The following is an 18141-nucleotide window of genomic DNA, read 5'->3' on the forward strand; positions in this document are numbered from 1 at the left end:
ATTACAAACAAACAAAAATGTTTTATTGTCTACTGCTGTGTGCAATACAAACATGGAAATTATCAGACATGTAGTGTTGCTTGATTCAGGCAGTCAAGCCAATTTCTGCACAATGGAATTTGCTCATAAACTTGGGCTAACTTTAACAAAAAATAATCTTCCAATTTCTGGAATTAATAACTCATTATGTCAATCAAATTACAGTGTCACAGTTAAACTATACTCTCGCTATGAAAACTTTACATTAGACATTGTTTGTGGTGTATTACCTAATCTGACAATCTGTATAATAATAAAGTGATCTATCTATCTAATAAATAACTGACAATCTTCCTGCTGAATCATTTTATTCATCTCATCTTAATTTACCTGAAAACTTATTTCTTGCGGACCCAAACTTTAACATTTCATCAAATATTGATGTCCTTTTAGGTGCACAGTACTTCCTAAACCTTATTCTGCAGAATAAATTTGTACGTAACCAGCATTTTCCTTTGATACAAGAAACAAGACTAGGATATATATTAGCTGGAAACCTTCCTTTAAATGTTACACGCAACAATTCAGTTTCTTCCTTTTTCATTCATAATGACAATAAACTTCTTTCATCACAGATAGAAAAATTCTGGGAGGTAGAAGAACCTATTTTAGTCAAACAAACTTCTCATGATAACTCAATATGTGAAAGAAATTTCATAGAAAATACAATTAGAAATAAGGATGGTAGATTTATAGTTACATTACCTCGTAAATCAGATAAAATCAAAGTTTGTGATTCTCTTAATCACCAAAATCGCCAAAAATAGATTTTTGTCTTTAGAACGTAAACTTATTCAAGACCCTAGTTTTAAGAAGGGATACTCTATTTTATTAATGAATATATAAACCTAGTTCATATGTCTGAACTTAATTCAAAGGATTTATTGATACCTGACTTAGAAGTTTTTTATCTACCTCATCACGCTGTTTTCAAGGAAACAAGCTTAACAACCAAACTAAGAGTTGTGTTTGACGGCTCAGCCAAATCCAAATGGTCTATCTCTAAATGATACACTAATGATAGGACCTACGGTCCAACAAGACTTATTTTCAATAATTTTAAGATTTAGAGTCCATAATTATGTTATCACATCTGATATCACAAAAATGTACAGACAGATTCTAGTTACTCAGAAAGACAGTAATTTGCAAAGAATACTGTGGCGTGAAAACCCTGAACAAGACAAAGCATTATGCTTTAAGAACAGTAACTTATGATACAACTAGTGCCTCATTTTTAGCTACTCGTTGTTTAGTTCAAATTGCCAATGATAATAATGATCAATTTCCTAATGCCTGCAGAGCCATATTAAATGATTTTTATGTTGATGACCTTATTACAGGAGCTGATAGTGTACATGAAATTAAGCAGTTAAAAACTGATGTATGTAACTTATTAAAACAGTATGGCTTTCCCCTTCATAAGTGGTTCTCCAATTGTTTTCAAACTAGTTTGGTCAAAATATTGTTTCCTCCACTGATGATACTGTACCATTAAATACACCTATATCATTAAATAAAAATGAAAACATACGTACTTTAGGTATATTATGGAATAATTACTTAGATAAATTAACTTATGAAGTCAATCAAAGGAAAGTTAAAATATTCACTAAAAGGCATATTTTATCAATTATTTCTGGTATCTATGATCCATTAGGTCTTATTGGACCCATTATATTTTTATGCAAACACTTTATGCAAAGCCTTTGGCTAGTCAAGTGCAATTGGGATGATACATTACCCGATAATTTACTATCGCAGTGGCAAATTTTATACAATCAATTAAGTTTAGTTAGTTCTATAAATGTTGACAGATGTGTAAAGTTAAACACTGATAGTAGCATCAAATCCTTTCAACTCCATGGATTTTCAGATTCATCTCTTAAGGGTTTCGGATGCTGTATATATGTTAGAATTACTTACTGTAATGATAAAGTTTCATGTAATTTATTGTGTTCCAAATCAAGAGTTGCCCCTTTAAAACAAATGACTCTTCCAAGACTTGAACTCTGTGCTTATTTGCTCTTATCATGTTTACTTAATCAAGTTACATTAGCTTTAAATGAAAGAATCAATGAAATTCATTTATATTCTGATTCCATGATTGCACTCCATTGGATTCATGGTCAATCCACCAATTGGAAGGTGTTTGTAGCCAATCGAGTTTCAGAAATTCAACAGTTGACTTTTAATGCGAAGTGGCATCATATTGAATCACCTTCGAATCCTGCCGATATACTCTCTCGGGGATGTCTTCCGGAAAATTGAATTAATTTTGTAATATGGTGGCATGGCCCAAGCTGGCTTTTGCAAGATTCTTTCTGTTGGCCAACTAATCATCACTTTAATTCTACTGAAACAAACGTTGATCCTCAATGCCTTGTTGAAAAACGTCAAACTGTTCAAGTATCTCTTTTGACCTCTAATATTACTGATTATACTGAGAAATACTCATCGCTGTCTAAACTAATTCGTGTCTTTACTTATTGTTTTAGATTCATTCAAAATATTAAGCATAAGTCTACTAACGATAAAAAATTTGATGCATTATCTCCAAATGATTTAGAATTCACTCTTGAATTTTTCATTCATCAATCTCAGTTAGCATATTTTAAATCTGAAATTAATGATCTTCATAACCAACGTTTCATTTCAAAACAAAGTAAACTCAGTTCGCTAGATCCATTTTTAGACTATAAACGTTTACTTCGTGTAGGAGGTAGACTGGAACATTCTAATTTGTCTTTCGATAAAAAACATCAATTAATACTACATCCTCATGCAAACATAACAAGGTTAATTATCCACAGTGAACATTTACGTCTTTTACATGCTGGACTCCAATTAACTCACAGTTCTCTTCGTCAAAGATTTTGGATTCTGAATGCAAAAATAGCTATTCGTTCTATAGTTAGGAAATGCCTAAAATGTTTTCGTTTTAATGCTGATAATCAATCTCAACAACTTGGTCAATTACCCTCTTCTAGAATCACTCCTTCACGAGCCTTTTCTAGTTGCGCTATTGACTATGGTGGCCCTATTATGATTCGCCATGGCGGGCAGAAATCTAAAATTCTTTCAAAGGCCTATATTGCGCTTTTTATTTGCTTAGTTACTAAGGCTATTCATTTAGAACTTGTTTCAGATTTAACAACTGAATCCTTCATTGCTGCCTTAAAACGATTTATTGCTCGCAGGGGTATTTGTAATCAAATGTATTCAGATAACGCTACTAACTTTCATTGTGCTAGGAACACTCTTTATGAATTGTTTCAATTTTTTAAATCGAAGGACTTCAATTCGGCTATTCAATCTTTCTCAAATTCTTGAAATTTCAAATGGTCATTTATTCCCCCTTCCTCACCCCACTTTGGTGGCTTGTGGGAAAGTGGAATCAAGAGTGTTAAATTTCATCTTCGCCGTGTCGTTGGACAAACCATTCTTACGTTTGAGGAATTTTATACAATTTTAACTCAAATTGAAGCATGTCTTAATTCTCGCCCACTTTTTGCTATTTCTAATGACCCTAAAGATCCTGAACCGCTTACTTCTGGCCATTTCTTAATCGGTTCTCCTCTTACTTAATTTCCTGACCCAGACTTTTCTGAAATTCCAGAAAATCGCTTAGGTAGGTGGCAATTATTACAGAAATTTATTTAAGTTATTTGGAAAAGATGGTCTAAAGATTATTTACATCAACTGAAACAACGCAATAAATGGCGTTTTCCTAATAGAAATCTGTGTGAGGGCGATTTAGTTTTAATTTGTGATGACAATACTTCTCCATTATTTTGGAAATCTGGAATTGTTACTCATGCTTTCATGGGTTCTGATAATTTAGTTAGTTGTTGACATTCGTACATCAAATGGTTTATTTCGTAGACCAATACATAAATTGTGTCTGCTACCCTTATCTGATAATTAATTAAAATGTTAAGTTTTTATTCAATGTTCTTTTTATATGCATTCATATTGTTATACTTATTACTTATGTATATCTTATTAATTGTTATGATACTACCTAATATTTGTATTATTGTCAATTATGTTTTGTTCAAAATTGTATCATATTTGTATTATATTACATTACATTCTTTATATTTTAATTATTTATTTTATATTCAATATCAATAGTTTATATTCAAAATCTGCCGATTTTGGCGGGCAGTAATGTTAAGTTTTTATATCATATTTGTTTACATTTAAAAATATTGTAATGGCAGTTTTAATTGTCGTAATTCATTTTCTGCCGCTCAGCTGACTCTATTGTAGACAAGACATATCATGTAGTAGTTCAGTTATACAGTTACACTCAACGTATTCATTTATTCTATTCAATTCATTAAACATAATATGTAGTGATTCAGTTATACAGTTACACTCAACGTACTCATTCTATTCTATTCAATTCACTAACATAATACTACTCAATATATTCAATGTGTTATTACAATTACGACAAATAAAACTATCAAAATTCAATCAAAAATGTTTCAATAACAAATGTATTCAATCAAATAAATAAAGCATACTTAATACATATTCATCTATAATCATTCAACTTCAAACAATCAACATATTTTTTGGTCTTCCTATCCGGATTTGAACTTCAGCAACGTATGGATTCAACAATCTCAGTTCGACCATTCCTGAGATGTGTGGTTAATTGAAACCCAACCACCAAAGAACACCGACCGGTATCTACGATCTACTATTCAAATCCGTATAAAAGTAACTGGCTTTATTAGGACTTGAACACTGGAAATTTTGACTTCCAAATCAGCTGATTTGGGAAGATGCCTATGTTATACTAAGCTGCCTGAAAATTACAGTGCTATATGTCAAACTTTTACATCTCTATTTACTAAGGTAAAAAAAAAAAATCTAATAAAAAAAGAGCCTAATTAATTTTTTTTTTGGAAGGTTTGTAAAATATTAAGAACTCAATGGACAAGCATAACTTAACATGTTTTGCTTAACAGGCATTGCTAACTAAGCATTTCCAAAGATTTCATGTAATCTGGTTCTTAACATATTTTAAGGAATATACGTACTTTTAATAATATCAATATTATTTAAAGGAAATCACACACAATTATTTTTAAGAAATTCTCATAGTTTTTTGACCCGGCTGATTTGAAGTTGGACTTGGCATTACATTACATTCTATTCTAAATAATTAATTCTAGATTTATATTAATTCTATTTCATTACTGATTATCAACAGCTTCTATTCATAATAAAAAGAAGCAAGTGAATACAGTTCAACAAATCTGTAAAAATTGATGAAATTTTTAATAACACACTGACCTGCATCAGCAATACCACTAAAAGAATTAGACAAGCCACACGAGATCAGAAATTAAAATTCTAATTTGAAACAAAACTTATACAACTTGCAATTATAATTAATTACTTTAACGGCATTAATAACCTAGTCATGACATTCTGAAATGTTTCAGAGGTTGTGGAACAATCAGGTTGTAAAGGATACAAATCATCTTACCCAGAACCCAACAAATAATTTAAAAAAGAAAACCTTTCAATTTTTTCTTTTAAGAAATAAAACAAAGGATAACAATCTATGTAATTAAAAATAATTCCAAGAATCATAACTACTTATCAAACTATCCTTCTCAAAATATTCCTTACTTCACATATTCCTTTTTGTTTTCTTCTGTAACAGGAATATCTCTACCTCCAGCTTTAAGTTCATGTACTCTAAGCACACCAAAACTGTTTATTTCAACAGCAAATGTTGTGTCTATAACTCCAGTGAGATCATTTTCCCTGAAAAATTGAAAAAAAAGCTACTTGAAAAACTCAATATATAACATTATATTTTATTACATTAAAGAGGATTTTGAAAGCAAATCATATTTTCTGAAAGAAATTTCGTGATAACTTCGTTCAACAGCAAATAAAAAACAAGCTGCACGATGATCTGGAAGGCTGCACAACATTTACTGCACTTTTATAGCTTAAAATTACAGTAAGTAAAATGATGGTAGTAACATCTCTAGTTTTGGGAAAAAAGTGAACATGTAACTCTGTACAGATATATTGTTGAGAAGAGTAGCAAAAAGTGATTGCCTGAAGACAAATTGAGCAACATTAGGCTATGATTAGTCTAAATCTGTTAACATTCCACATAGAAAGGAAAAAATTAAAATACTTCACAAATGTAATGATAAATTACACTACCATTCATCAATTACAATAGGTACAAATAAACATATCTATGTCCATAATATCCACAACCTGATTTTTTGAAATTAAGTTGAAAAAAATTAACTGATAATACATTTTATTTCAATATGTAAGGATGGGAGTGATTAACAGTTCGAGTACAAAAGTAATAATTTTTCTTTCCTCAGACATATACATATACATCTATGAAAAGATGTCTTTTAATCTGATATTATTATGATAAACTTTGTCACATAAACACGATCTCATAAGGATAAGTTGTTACAAAACCATTATAAATCTTTAACTGATCTTAAGGAATGGTATATTAGCTGGCTAGATAAGGTGATTAATCTGAAGTTGTTTTGTGAAAGACTGCATAAAATTTATTTCTTAGTTTACGAATAAGATTAACTTTTTCCAAATCATGGTATTTGCATATCAAGGTTCACAAAATGAATCAGTAAATTGCTGATGTTCAAGCTTGCTTGAACATCAAAAAGAGCTTTTTGTTATGCATGTTATAAATGATTATCAATTAATAAGCTTCAGAAAGAAAATTTCTGGAAAATAAATAGCCGACAATCCATTAGTTCATTCTCACTTTGGCTATGGTTGTGGGTGGACAAGTGCACTCTTATATGATGCTTTTTATTTTCTCTATAGTATGTAACAGGAAAAATATATTGTAATATATATATATTATAATATTATATATTATAATATATAATAATATATTGTAATTATATTATAATATATTGTAATATATATATTTTAATTTTAATAATCTTGTGCCAGAGGAAATAAGTGCAGTATTGTTTTGATGTTCGGTGCTGTCACTGATCAGGTGAAGCAACTAATTTGTTATAGTATGTAGAATGGAAAGTACGATAACTCTTGTTTAATACTTCTAATTTATGTATGTTTTACATACATAAAATAGATATTAAAATAGACAGATAAACATGATTTGTTACATGTTCATAAAATAGCTAGATATTTTATGTATGTTTTCTTTACTTCATAATATTTATATTATTGCTCTAAGTAAAGTGGACAATGCATTTACATAAAGCAATCTCAGTCTTCCTTTTTTCTTCCACTATATAATAACTTTAAATTGAGCTAATCAATTACTATGTTTAACCCATTCTTGTTTACTTCATTTACACAAACATCACAACATAAGATTAATCCAAAACAATCTATAAATAACTGTGGTACATGCATTTATTTAAAGACTGCTATAAAATACTATGAGTAATGAAGAGCGATTGTGATAGTATAGGCATTCTGGCCACAGATTCACATCTCGACTAAATGGTGTGTAATTTTTATCTAGTGGAGAGATAATTGTAATGCAATACAGCCCAACTTAGAGTCTTGGTCTATCATCCAACACATCCAATTTAAAAACATTTGAATGTAGGTTTTTTACCGATGTGACTTTCCCTAGTCATTTGACTTGCCAACATTTCCAAGCAAATTCAGTTTTTCCCAACTCCTTATCATTTTACTTTTTTTTTCTAAATTTATGAAATCAAAGTACAATAATTAATTAAGCTGACATTTGATAGTAATAAATCACGAATAATAACTAAACCAGTATTGTTTATTTCCGGTCTAAACTAGAAATAAAAGTACAAACATAGTGGTGATTAAAACAAGTCTGCAGTGATTAATAAAACTGTCCTCAACATCTTTCATAAAACAATATGGGAGATGGTTTAAATATACTTCAAGAATGGTTGTTCTTTGTAAATCAAGAACTAAAAAAATAAATAAAAATATTGAAAGATACTGATATTAGATTCCCAGAAAAGTTTACTTACAATATCCAAGTAAGGCTTCTATGTAATTCAGGATCAACACCTTCAATATCTTCTAATGTAATTGGTTTATTAAGAAGCATTTTATAAAATGGAGTTGTAAAACCACCATCTATATAATGACCATGAAAAACAGCAATTCCAATTATTCTACCAGCAAAATGGAAATATGACAAATGTTCCTGGGAAAAAAAAAAAATATATTGAAAATTTATATTTATTCAAAACACAAACTAAGAAAAATCATATCATGATAATATTTTAGTATGTGTCAATTCGAAAAGCAAATAATGAGAAAAGTTCATTGAATAATATTAACTTCTTTTCTCAATCGATGGAGAATCACATAACCATAGTAGACTCTTCAAGTATTACAAAGTGTATACTAATAGATTACAGTATTGTTAGACAGCAGTATTCAAGTAACAGTTTTTCTTTTTAAATTAAATGTGGTATTTTCATACTGATTAAAATTATATACTGTTTTTCCTCTAAATAATAACCATTGGTTGATCAACAATGAAAAAAAAATTTATAAGCAGTGAGAATGCAATGATCTTTATAAAGTTGTAAACAAAAATGCGTAAGAATGTATGTGTTTAATTGTTATATGTTCATTATTTTATTTTGTTGATTTTCTTTTGTTATGTTTCTAACTGAGCTACAGAGGTTCTCCTGTAGATTAACAATGATTAAATATTCATGTTATATGCTTATCCTAAAAAATGAACATAAGTATAAATCTAAAGTAAATGTTTTTTGTTTAAGCAAGGAAGAACATTTAGTCACATTTTATGCAACAAAATTTAATAAAAAAGAGTTAAAACTTTTTCTATTGGCAATCACCCGTTATTTTATACCGATTTATGACATACTTTTTCTTAGACTACACAGAATAATTCTGTGTATTCCAAATCTAAAATCTTACTTATGGCAATGAATAATATGTTAGGGATTATTTACTTTTTATTGCTTTATTACAATGTTAATCATGTTTTTTCTTAAAAAAGGAAAACTTCAGTGCAGAAAGAAATTTAATGTCTTGCTTTACTCAAAAACAATTAAACTTTTTATAGTTATAATTTTCTGTCTTATCATCTTTACTAACAAATTTAATTTATGGAATCGTCATACAGAGAGAGAGAGAGAGAGAGCGAGAGAGAGAGAGAACTTTTTTACCGTTGTTTTCTTAATCACTCAAGTCTTATTAATTTTTTTTTTGTTTAAAACCAGCTGTGCATTTTATCAGACAACTACAATTGTAATAAAGCATGAGCTAAAGTATCTGATTGTAAAAAGAGAAAAGTTTTTAAGGATTCCACAAAGGATCACTCATGCTAACATTCTAGCACTTATTGGGAACTGATTAACATTAAATAAAATGATTTCATTTTATTGTATTGTGTATAACATAATACAAATCCAACAGAAGGAGGAACCTTCCATGAAAGAGTCAAATAAATAATATTTATTTATCAACATAAGTTGTTTTTTTGTCTCTTCTTCCCCTCATCTTATAAATACATGGGTGGAACCTTTCAGCAACGACTTTCAATTATACGTTTCCTTGTACAATTCTACTTACAATAACATCATTAGCTCTTCTTTCTCTTATTTTCTTCTTTAAAGATTTTATTATCTATACAAAGTTTTTCTCCATGGAAGTTTTCATTTTAAAATTTTTACAACTAATTTTCAATATTCTACTTCCTCTCTTAATTATGTGCCCATACCAACTTCTATTCCACTTGCTTCTTCATTTAAGGAATGCAAAATCACTCAAGAGCAAGGAAGAATTATAAGGAGCATTATAATACAAACAATAATCTGATAAATCTTTTCTTTTATTTATTTTTTTTAGGACAATTGTCAGAAGCATAAAAGAGGCTTTTATAAATAATGAAATGAAGGTGAAATCATAAACGGGCATTGACAAATGCTCACGGTATGAGCATTTGTCAATGCTCATGGTATTTAGTTGAATCCTGAACCTCTAAAGCTACAGGCTAGCATTCTAATCATAATGACAATCAGACAGCCCATTTCTGAAACTGTAATTCTTCATCTTTACAATTATATTTAAAGATATTTATTTCAGAAGTCTGAATTCTATCTTTCAGCTTTAAATGGTGTCCATTAAAAATTGGTAAATAATATAATGACACTTACTTCAATTTCTTGGGGTATCTGGTTTTACTATAGTATGTTACTAATTTTGAGTAAAATGTAAAAAGTTAATTTTTCTATGAACTGAAATTTTTGCAATGTAATATGAACTTATTTAAATCTATTCACAATCTTGGGAAAATTGTTTTGAACATGATCAGTGTATTTTATTACATAACATTCTGACTTTTTGATTAAAAAATACATAAATATTTATGTATTTATTATAAAATAAAATTTTCCTCCAAAAAGGTACTGAAAAGTATTTAACAATTAATGTATATAAAATTACTCACAGGATTAACCCCACTATCAGGATTTATTTGTAGGGTGTAGTTCCCTTCCCTTGAATATTGGAAAAGACCATATTGAGGATTAAGCATTTCATGTGATAATAAATAAAGCCATTCTCTTGCTACACCGCCGTAATCTAATCCTTCTTCACCACGGAACTTAACCATCAACCGCTTACGCATTTCCTTAGGACGCATTTTCATAACTAGTCTATACGATTCCTGAAAGGGGAAATCATAAAAGATATACATATTAAAGCTGTACTCTACACAAATGAGACTTAAATTAAATAAGTAAAACCATATTCTTAATTGTAACGGTTTACAAATTACTTTTAAATAAATTATTTAAAATTATTTTACAAATTACTGTTCAAATTTATTATTTATATAATTATACAAATAAATTTTATTTGCTCTGTATAAAATAAATTAATAGAGTACAATTTTTATAAACACTTTTTTTTTGCTGTAATTGTACATTTTACTTTTTTGAAGAGAGATTTTTGCTTAACAGTGCTGATAGTTTCTCTTGATTCCAAAGTCAAGAAAACCTGTTCATGCATGTGAGAGCAGAAATTTTATGGTGATATAGATGTACTTTGTAAACCATATACATTCACATCATTTTCTAATACTACATTATCATTTATTTACTCTAAATTACCTTCTAAAAATTACCACACTAAGAACCCAAATCAGAATAACGCTTCTGATGCAAATAATTTTACTAAAAATATCACATTTTTAAATATCCATTTTATATATAATTAATAAATATAACTTAGTTAAAACAACACAAGAGAACATAAAGTATGGAACTGGCATGCTATTAATAAAACTCATTCCAATGCAAAATCTGCTCACCTATTTTTTTAAATTTTTATTAATAACATCTGGAGATATTTAATGGAAATGACTTTGTAACAATTCCTCAGAGTCAAAGACTGCAGGACAACATTGTGTATTGAAAAATAACTTGGCAAGTGGTAAGGGTGGACCCTACCAGCCGCCAACCCTACCTAACTGTGGATAACAACAGAATATTGAAAGGGTAGGGCTGTCCTACCTGAGGAGTCAAAAGAGTTAAAAGGATAATCAGACTGCTCAATAAAACAATAACTAAACTCAGTTCAATTAAATTAGAATTTAATCATAAGATTTAAGCAGTTTTGATGCGACGGGTTAACTATACCTGAGTAAAGTATAAATGTATGAATGTTGAATGCTAATAGTGGGTATAGAGCCAATTGAAAATTTATAAAATTCTGCTACTGAATTAATTTCTATATCATATTTCTGCACGCATAATGTAAATTTTATTCTCAATTTGTTCAAAATTTGAATGAATGTTTAAGATTTAGCAAATTTTGGATTCTGTTTAATACATAAGTACAGAGAAAAAAAACTAAGAAACTTTTAGGACATGTTCTACTGGTGAAAATAATGAAAAAAGTTTGTATAATTGTATGTCTGTAAACGCTTCATTTTTGTGTTACGACTAGCCAAAGATTTCACCTGGATTACAGCTCTTCTTATAAAAAGAAGCTCTACTGTAATTTTTGGGATCCAAATTAATTAACAGAACAAAACCTAAACTAAAATTCTAAACATATATACATATATTTTGGGATTTAATAAAACTTCATGTATTGGAGTGTGTAACAAAACTGTTAACTAGATGAATTCAATAAAAAAAGACAACTAAAAAAGGGGATAATTTTCTTAAAATATTGCATTTGTCATAAAGTAACTTAATCATTTAACCTTTCAATTAGTTTTTTTAACACACACAAACTATATAGAGATATAAAACTATCATGCTGTCCAGTGTATATACATATTCTTTTACAACGGCAATGGCAATATAAAATTTAACCTGCATTAATGAATATATTGTTTATATGTTAGTTAGACTTATTAATACAGTGCTTTATAAAAAAAAGATCTAAGGTAATGTGAACTTCCATATTACTCTACATGATTACACCCTAGGTACATGAATACACTATTAGCTACAGTAAGGAAATAGAATCTCTGCAGAGGATGTATTTAAAAATATTTTATTAATATAGGTATCAACGTGTATTTACAAGAGAATAAATAAATAAAAATATGTATCTATAAATGTGCATAAAATTATTTTAAAAATGAAGAAATAACCTCAAAAATCTCAGAACGGGAGACTTCAAGGCGGCAATGACCACTTTGCGGTTGTAAAGCATTTAATTCTGCTCGTAGTATTTTCTGTTTGGCTACAAGATCTCGTCTATATTTTGGTAGCATTTCACCATCTGCTTCTATACTTTGTGGACCATCAGGTGGTCGTGGTCCTACAGGAGTAGTTGTCGTCGTAACTGTTGTGGTAGTTGTATTTGATGAGTTTGTATTTGAAGGTGTCTGTTCTGAAGGACTAGTTGGAGATGTTTCAGGTGTAGGATTAGGTGTTGATGAAGAAGACGACTGGGGATTATGTTTTCTGTAAAAAAAAATTGAGAAAAAATTAAACAATGTGCTAATGAAAAATAATTCATTCTCACACTGTAATTACAATAATTCAGTTGTGGTTAGTTTAATGATTTATTCTGTTTCTGTATAATATAAAACATTCACAAAAATATCTTTATGATATAGGTGAATAACTTAAAATCATCTAGGATAACTCATTAAACAGGCTGCATGTTTCCAATTATAAAAGTGAGTAAAAGGTTATAATTCATTTCTAGTGTAACCAAAATTTATATGTAGAAAAAGTTTTAAAAATAAAATAATGGAAAATTAAAAAAATTTCAGCAAGTCAAGTTTGACGGCAATTTTTTACAGTGAAAATCTTCTGATTGATATTTCTCTAATAAAAAAGCATGGTGTGGTTTGTTTGTTGTATATGCACACATACAGACGGTGCATTGGATTGCTGTATATGCTCACATTTTTATTTTGAATGAAGTGCATGAATAATTCATTTATTCCAACGATTTATATTTCTTGATATAAACCATTTATTTAACTGAGAGGAAAATGAATGCATCGGGGTCCAGGGGGTAAAGCTGCCTGTCTAGATGGTCCTAGCGAAGCGAGCCCTGACCAGCAAGTAATGATAAAATTTTTGATATTCCATTGATGTACCCATTATAATTATAAGATTATCTGCCTGAGGCAAGTGCCTAGTAACATGTTCATTCCATTACTTCCTATTTCCATCTAAATTTTTGAGTTCTGTGTTCCAGTTTCCTTTTAATCATTTATAATTTTTAATTTATTAGAAAATTATAAATTAAAAAAAAAAATATCTAATGCTGATTAACTTTATGATTGGGTTGAACTATACTAAAACAGTAAAAAAAAAAACAAGAGGGAAATCATTTGTAACAAGGGAAGGAGAAAATAATAATTAGAAATTAATAGTTATCCTTTATATGAATGCAACCATTACAGCACAAAAAAAAGGTTAGATGTTTGAAGACTGGATCTGTGATACCAATGACTAGATGGAAGTTTTTTAAAGTATGGAAGTTTATTAATTTCAGACGGATTCTGGGAGCACAAAAGGCCAAAACATTTTTTGAACATAAACAGACCAAGAGATCATACTGCTAAAAATAAAAAGACTGTTCTACAACCACTGCGTGTATGATAATCGACTTTCAAGTATTTTTTAAATATTTATTATAATAACTGGATGATGGATAATGGAAATTGCCTTCAACAGTTAGAATTCAAAGGTCTGATTTCAATTTAATTTATCTCTAGATGAACATAGCATGGGAAATAACATCTTACATCTAGATTGTTAAATAACAAATTTCATTAGTTTTTATAGTCATCTATGTTTAAGGTGATAATATTGATAAGTACAATTTGTATTATAACTATGTGATTTTTAATAATTTTAAGTAGTTTTCAGTCATTTAATTGGATGGACATGTGCTCTCAGATGAAATTCTACTTTTTTATGTATTTACATAAGCTTTTGGGAGTATGAATATGGAAATTTGTAGTGTATGAAAAATGCGTTGCCCCTGACAGGTATTTGAACCTGGGACTTCTGGATGAAAGGCTGAGACACTATCACTTTGCCATGGAGACATTACTTTCTAAGTCTTTATGTTACATCTGTCTCAGTAACCAAGTATTGAGTGATAATTTATTTATACCATTTATATTTTTAAACGTACACAAGAAATGAAAAACTATATCTTTAAAACTATATCTTTTACATTCTCAAGTAATATGATTATATTAAATGTTTTAACACAGTTTATATTAATTAGTCATTATTTAAATTATAACTATCATTATTCTTCATTTTCTTTATTTAACATATTCTTGAAAAATAAGCTAATAAAAACAAGTAATATCATGATTGATTATATTCTTACTTACTTCATTAAACTTGATATTATAACACCAGATAATCTAGGATCTGTAAATTGTGTAGTACGATTATTATGATCTACATAGTATGATCTACCAGAAGCAGTCTGCCTAACTTCCCATCCAGGAGGAAGTGGACCAAGTACTTCATTACTAAGATCAGCAGGATTTGTTGGTAAATCACGGGGAATTCGAGGGTCGTGCCATGTAGAAGCACCAGTCGGTATATGGTAAAAATAAACCTGGCCTTGTTGAGTAGTCCGTAACTCTATTGTAAAAAAAGAAAAAACTATATATATATATATATATAAAGAAAATAAAAATATAAATCATGATATTTTTTTATAATTACTACAAAATTTATTAAAAATCTTATATTATTACTTTCCCTATAATCTAAAAATACAGGGTATACAAATAAAAAATACCGGGGTTTTATAGCTATTTGTTCTCTCTTAACTTTTTTGACTTATAGTAATGAATAATAAAATGTATCTCATTAGTAACTCTTACAGTTTTTTTCCTAAAAGTGTTCAATGTGAACACCTTTTGTCAACATGGCACACATCCAGCCAATGGAAGAGTTTGTCCTAAACCAGCATGTCTGGAACAAAGCAAGCGACAGCTGTTTCAATTCTGTGCCTCAAATCATGTAGATATGTAGGTAGCACAGGCACATACACTAGATTCTTTATGAAACCCTAAAGAAAAAAAAATCACGAGGTCAAATCAGGCGACCTTGGAAACCACTGCAAACAAGTCATTGGGTCATTATGATATGGCCATTATATATATTAATGTTGTCACTAAGATGAAATGTTGACTCATTACTAAACACAATACGATCAAGAAAGTCATCATCTTCATTCAGGAACATTTCGATTCTGAAGTTGACATACTCAGCATTGTCAGCAGGCTTCAAAGTCAATAACAGATGTAAATGTTATGGACGCATATATAAGCATTTACTTAAAACATTCCACACTGTCATCACCGGCATCACTACTTCATGACTATCCTTCCTTACAGACTCTTTAGCACAACACAAGAAATACCCCCAAATATGTTCAACATTTTCTTCTAATATTCTTGGTTGTCCTTCACTTTTCCCTTTACCCAGAATCTGATCATTCATATGCCACAGAAGAGTTATTGTTACTTGGGAGGATCACAATTAAAATTTCTGTGGAATGCACACTGAACTGTAACTACAGATTTACATTTCTGTCAGAAGATGCAATCTTTTCTTGTGGTGCTGTCAAATGGAAAGATAGGTATATATAACAAGGATATGTCTTCAGTCATGTCCTTTTTGCTCTTTGATTCTAGCTTTAAATCAACAATCTACACCTGATTTAGGAGATATAACAAATTAAACCTCGATATTCTTTTTTGTACATCTGGTTAATTATTATATACCTTATTCTACAACAAAAGTTTAAAAAGATTTCCCTGAATAATCCAAAAATACAACTACTATCCTTAACAATCAACAAGTCCTTCCTTATTCACCAGATGAAGTTCATGATGGACACAAATAATACTGTGTATTTATAAAAATATTATTATTTTTATAAACATCCAACCATGTATTATGCGTAGACATATATACACTATTTAATCTTTGCACACAACATACACATGGGTTTAAATGTAACTGCATAGAACCTGATTAGTTTAATGTACATATTCAATATCTTAATTGTTAATTTTTTTGTATTTAAGAAACTAGCTTAAAGTAACTATTTTATTTGCAGTGAAAAAAAACCTTATTTAACAAATTGTTTTTTTAGTTTAATTTTTGAAATAGTTTTATGTAAATAAAATAGTACAATAGTACATAGTTTAATTCAATTAACCTTAATGTTTTTTGTTTACTTTTTTAATTTATATTTTCTTTACTTAATTTTGAAAAACACTAACCTAAAACTTTTTTAAGACATTTTTATTCATTTTTTGAAAGTTTCATAAAAATCTGTCAATGGTAATTGAATAACTGTGATTATACATGTATACATTCATATGATGAGTTCAACTGTTCCTTTCTATGTTAAATTTCCTTTCTTACTTTAAATAACAAATTATTCAGAAGAATTTCAGATATAAATTTTAATTTTTGACCATAAAAGTTAGAAAACACAATCGAAATATATTACAATTTTAAATAATGATTTTTTAAAGTCTTTTTATCAAATGATATATTGTTTCCTTGCAAAAAAATTAAAATAATTGTATAGATTTATGATGCGAATGAATATAATGATAATAACAATTATTTAAATGATATCACAACAGAAAGAACAAGAAATATTACTTGAAAGCACATACTTTATTCTTTATTTATAAACAATTCAGGCTAAATGTATGAATATACATCACTAGTCTTTATTTGGAAAATGTTTCTAAAGTAGTATACCAATTTGAAACTATTCAGTGATTAACCATTTAGAGGAATGATTAACATACTCAAGAGATTTCAGATCACACATAAATCAATAATTCACTTTAGTTTGGCAAAATAATTTTTTTTTAAAGTGAATAATAAAATTAAATAAATTATAAACTAAAATGGCACTTCTTTACTTTTAAATAAAATATAACCAATCCTTACTTTTGACAAGGAGTTAAAAAAATAATTGTGATTTTTTTTTTTTTTTTTACTTTTTTAACCATTTAGTCCTTTTGGAATCAGTTATCAGCTAAAAGATATTTAACAAAATAAAGAAAGACGATTGGTCTTTCAGGTGAAAAATATGAAAATATGCAAAAAAAACCCCAATACACTATCCAATTGATAACCTCTTCTTCCTTTATTTGAGGTCAATTAGAAGTGAACAAAATAATGAAAGTGATGATGTGGAGATTTATTAACATTCAAATTCAAATAAACTATTTTATATTAACATCTACAAAAAACGTTTATTATACTTTATGTAAAACATTTTTCTACTTAATATAGTAATTACTCTGAAAGTTTAAATCTTCATAAAGGAACCAATTAAAGGTACAATATATTAAAAAAAATTTTTTTTCGATAAATATCTAAAAAAAATAATTTGATTTTAATCAAAAGAAAATGCTGCTCTGTTCAAAATATATAACAACTAAAATAATAAGTCAAGCAAATGAAAAATTCTATTTCATTTTAAAAATTGGAGTGTAAATAAAAAACTTATCATAGTTAAGAATATTTTTGATATAATACCAATATTTTCTTTAGAATATGTAAATAAAAAGCATTTGTATTT

The 18141-nt window shown here is 28.5% G+C and overlaps 1 protein-coding gene across 2 annotated transcripts in view; it reads right to left on the reverse strand.

Moving 5' to 3' along the window:
• The window catches only part of Smurf (SMAD specific E3 ubiquitin protein ligase), a 157123-nt gene that overhangs the window by 16041 nt on the left and 122941 nt on the right, over positions 1–18141 (reverse strand). For both annotated transcript variants that reach the window (XM_075374744.1, XM_075374746.1), the window contains 5 exons: positions 14903–15161; positions 12683–12998; positions 10523–10741; positions 8064–8242; positions 5695–5832 (listed from right to left, as the gene is read on the reverse strand). In XM_075374744.1, coding sequence (XP_075230859.1) covers positions 5695–5832; positions 8064–8242; positions 10523–10741; positions 12683–12998; positions 14903–15161 — 1111 coding nt within the window. The remainder of the gene's footprint in view (positions 1–5694; positions 5833–8063; positions 8243–10522; positions 10742–12682; positions 12999–14902; positions 15162–18141) is intronic.

The sequence above is a fragment of the Lycorma delicatula genome, chromosome 9, assembly GCF_047948215.1.
Source record: "Lycorma delicatula isolate Av1 chromosome 9, ASM4794821v1, whole genome shotgun sequence".
In the NCBI taxonomy this organism is placed as follows: Eukaryota; Metazoa; Arthropoda; class Insecta; order Hemiptera; family Fulgoridae; genus Lycorma; species Lycorma delicatula.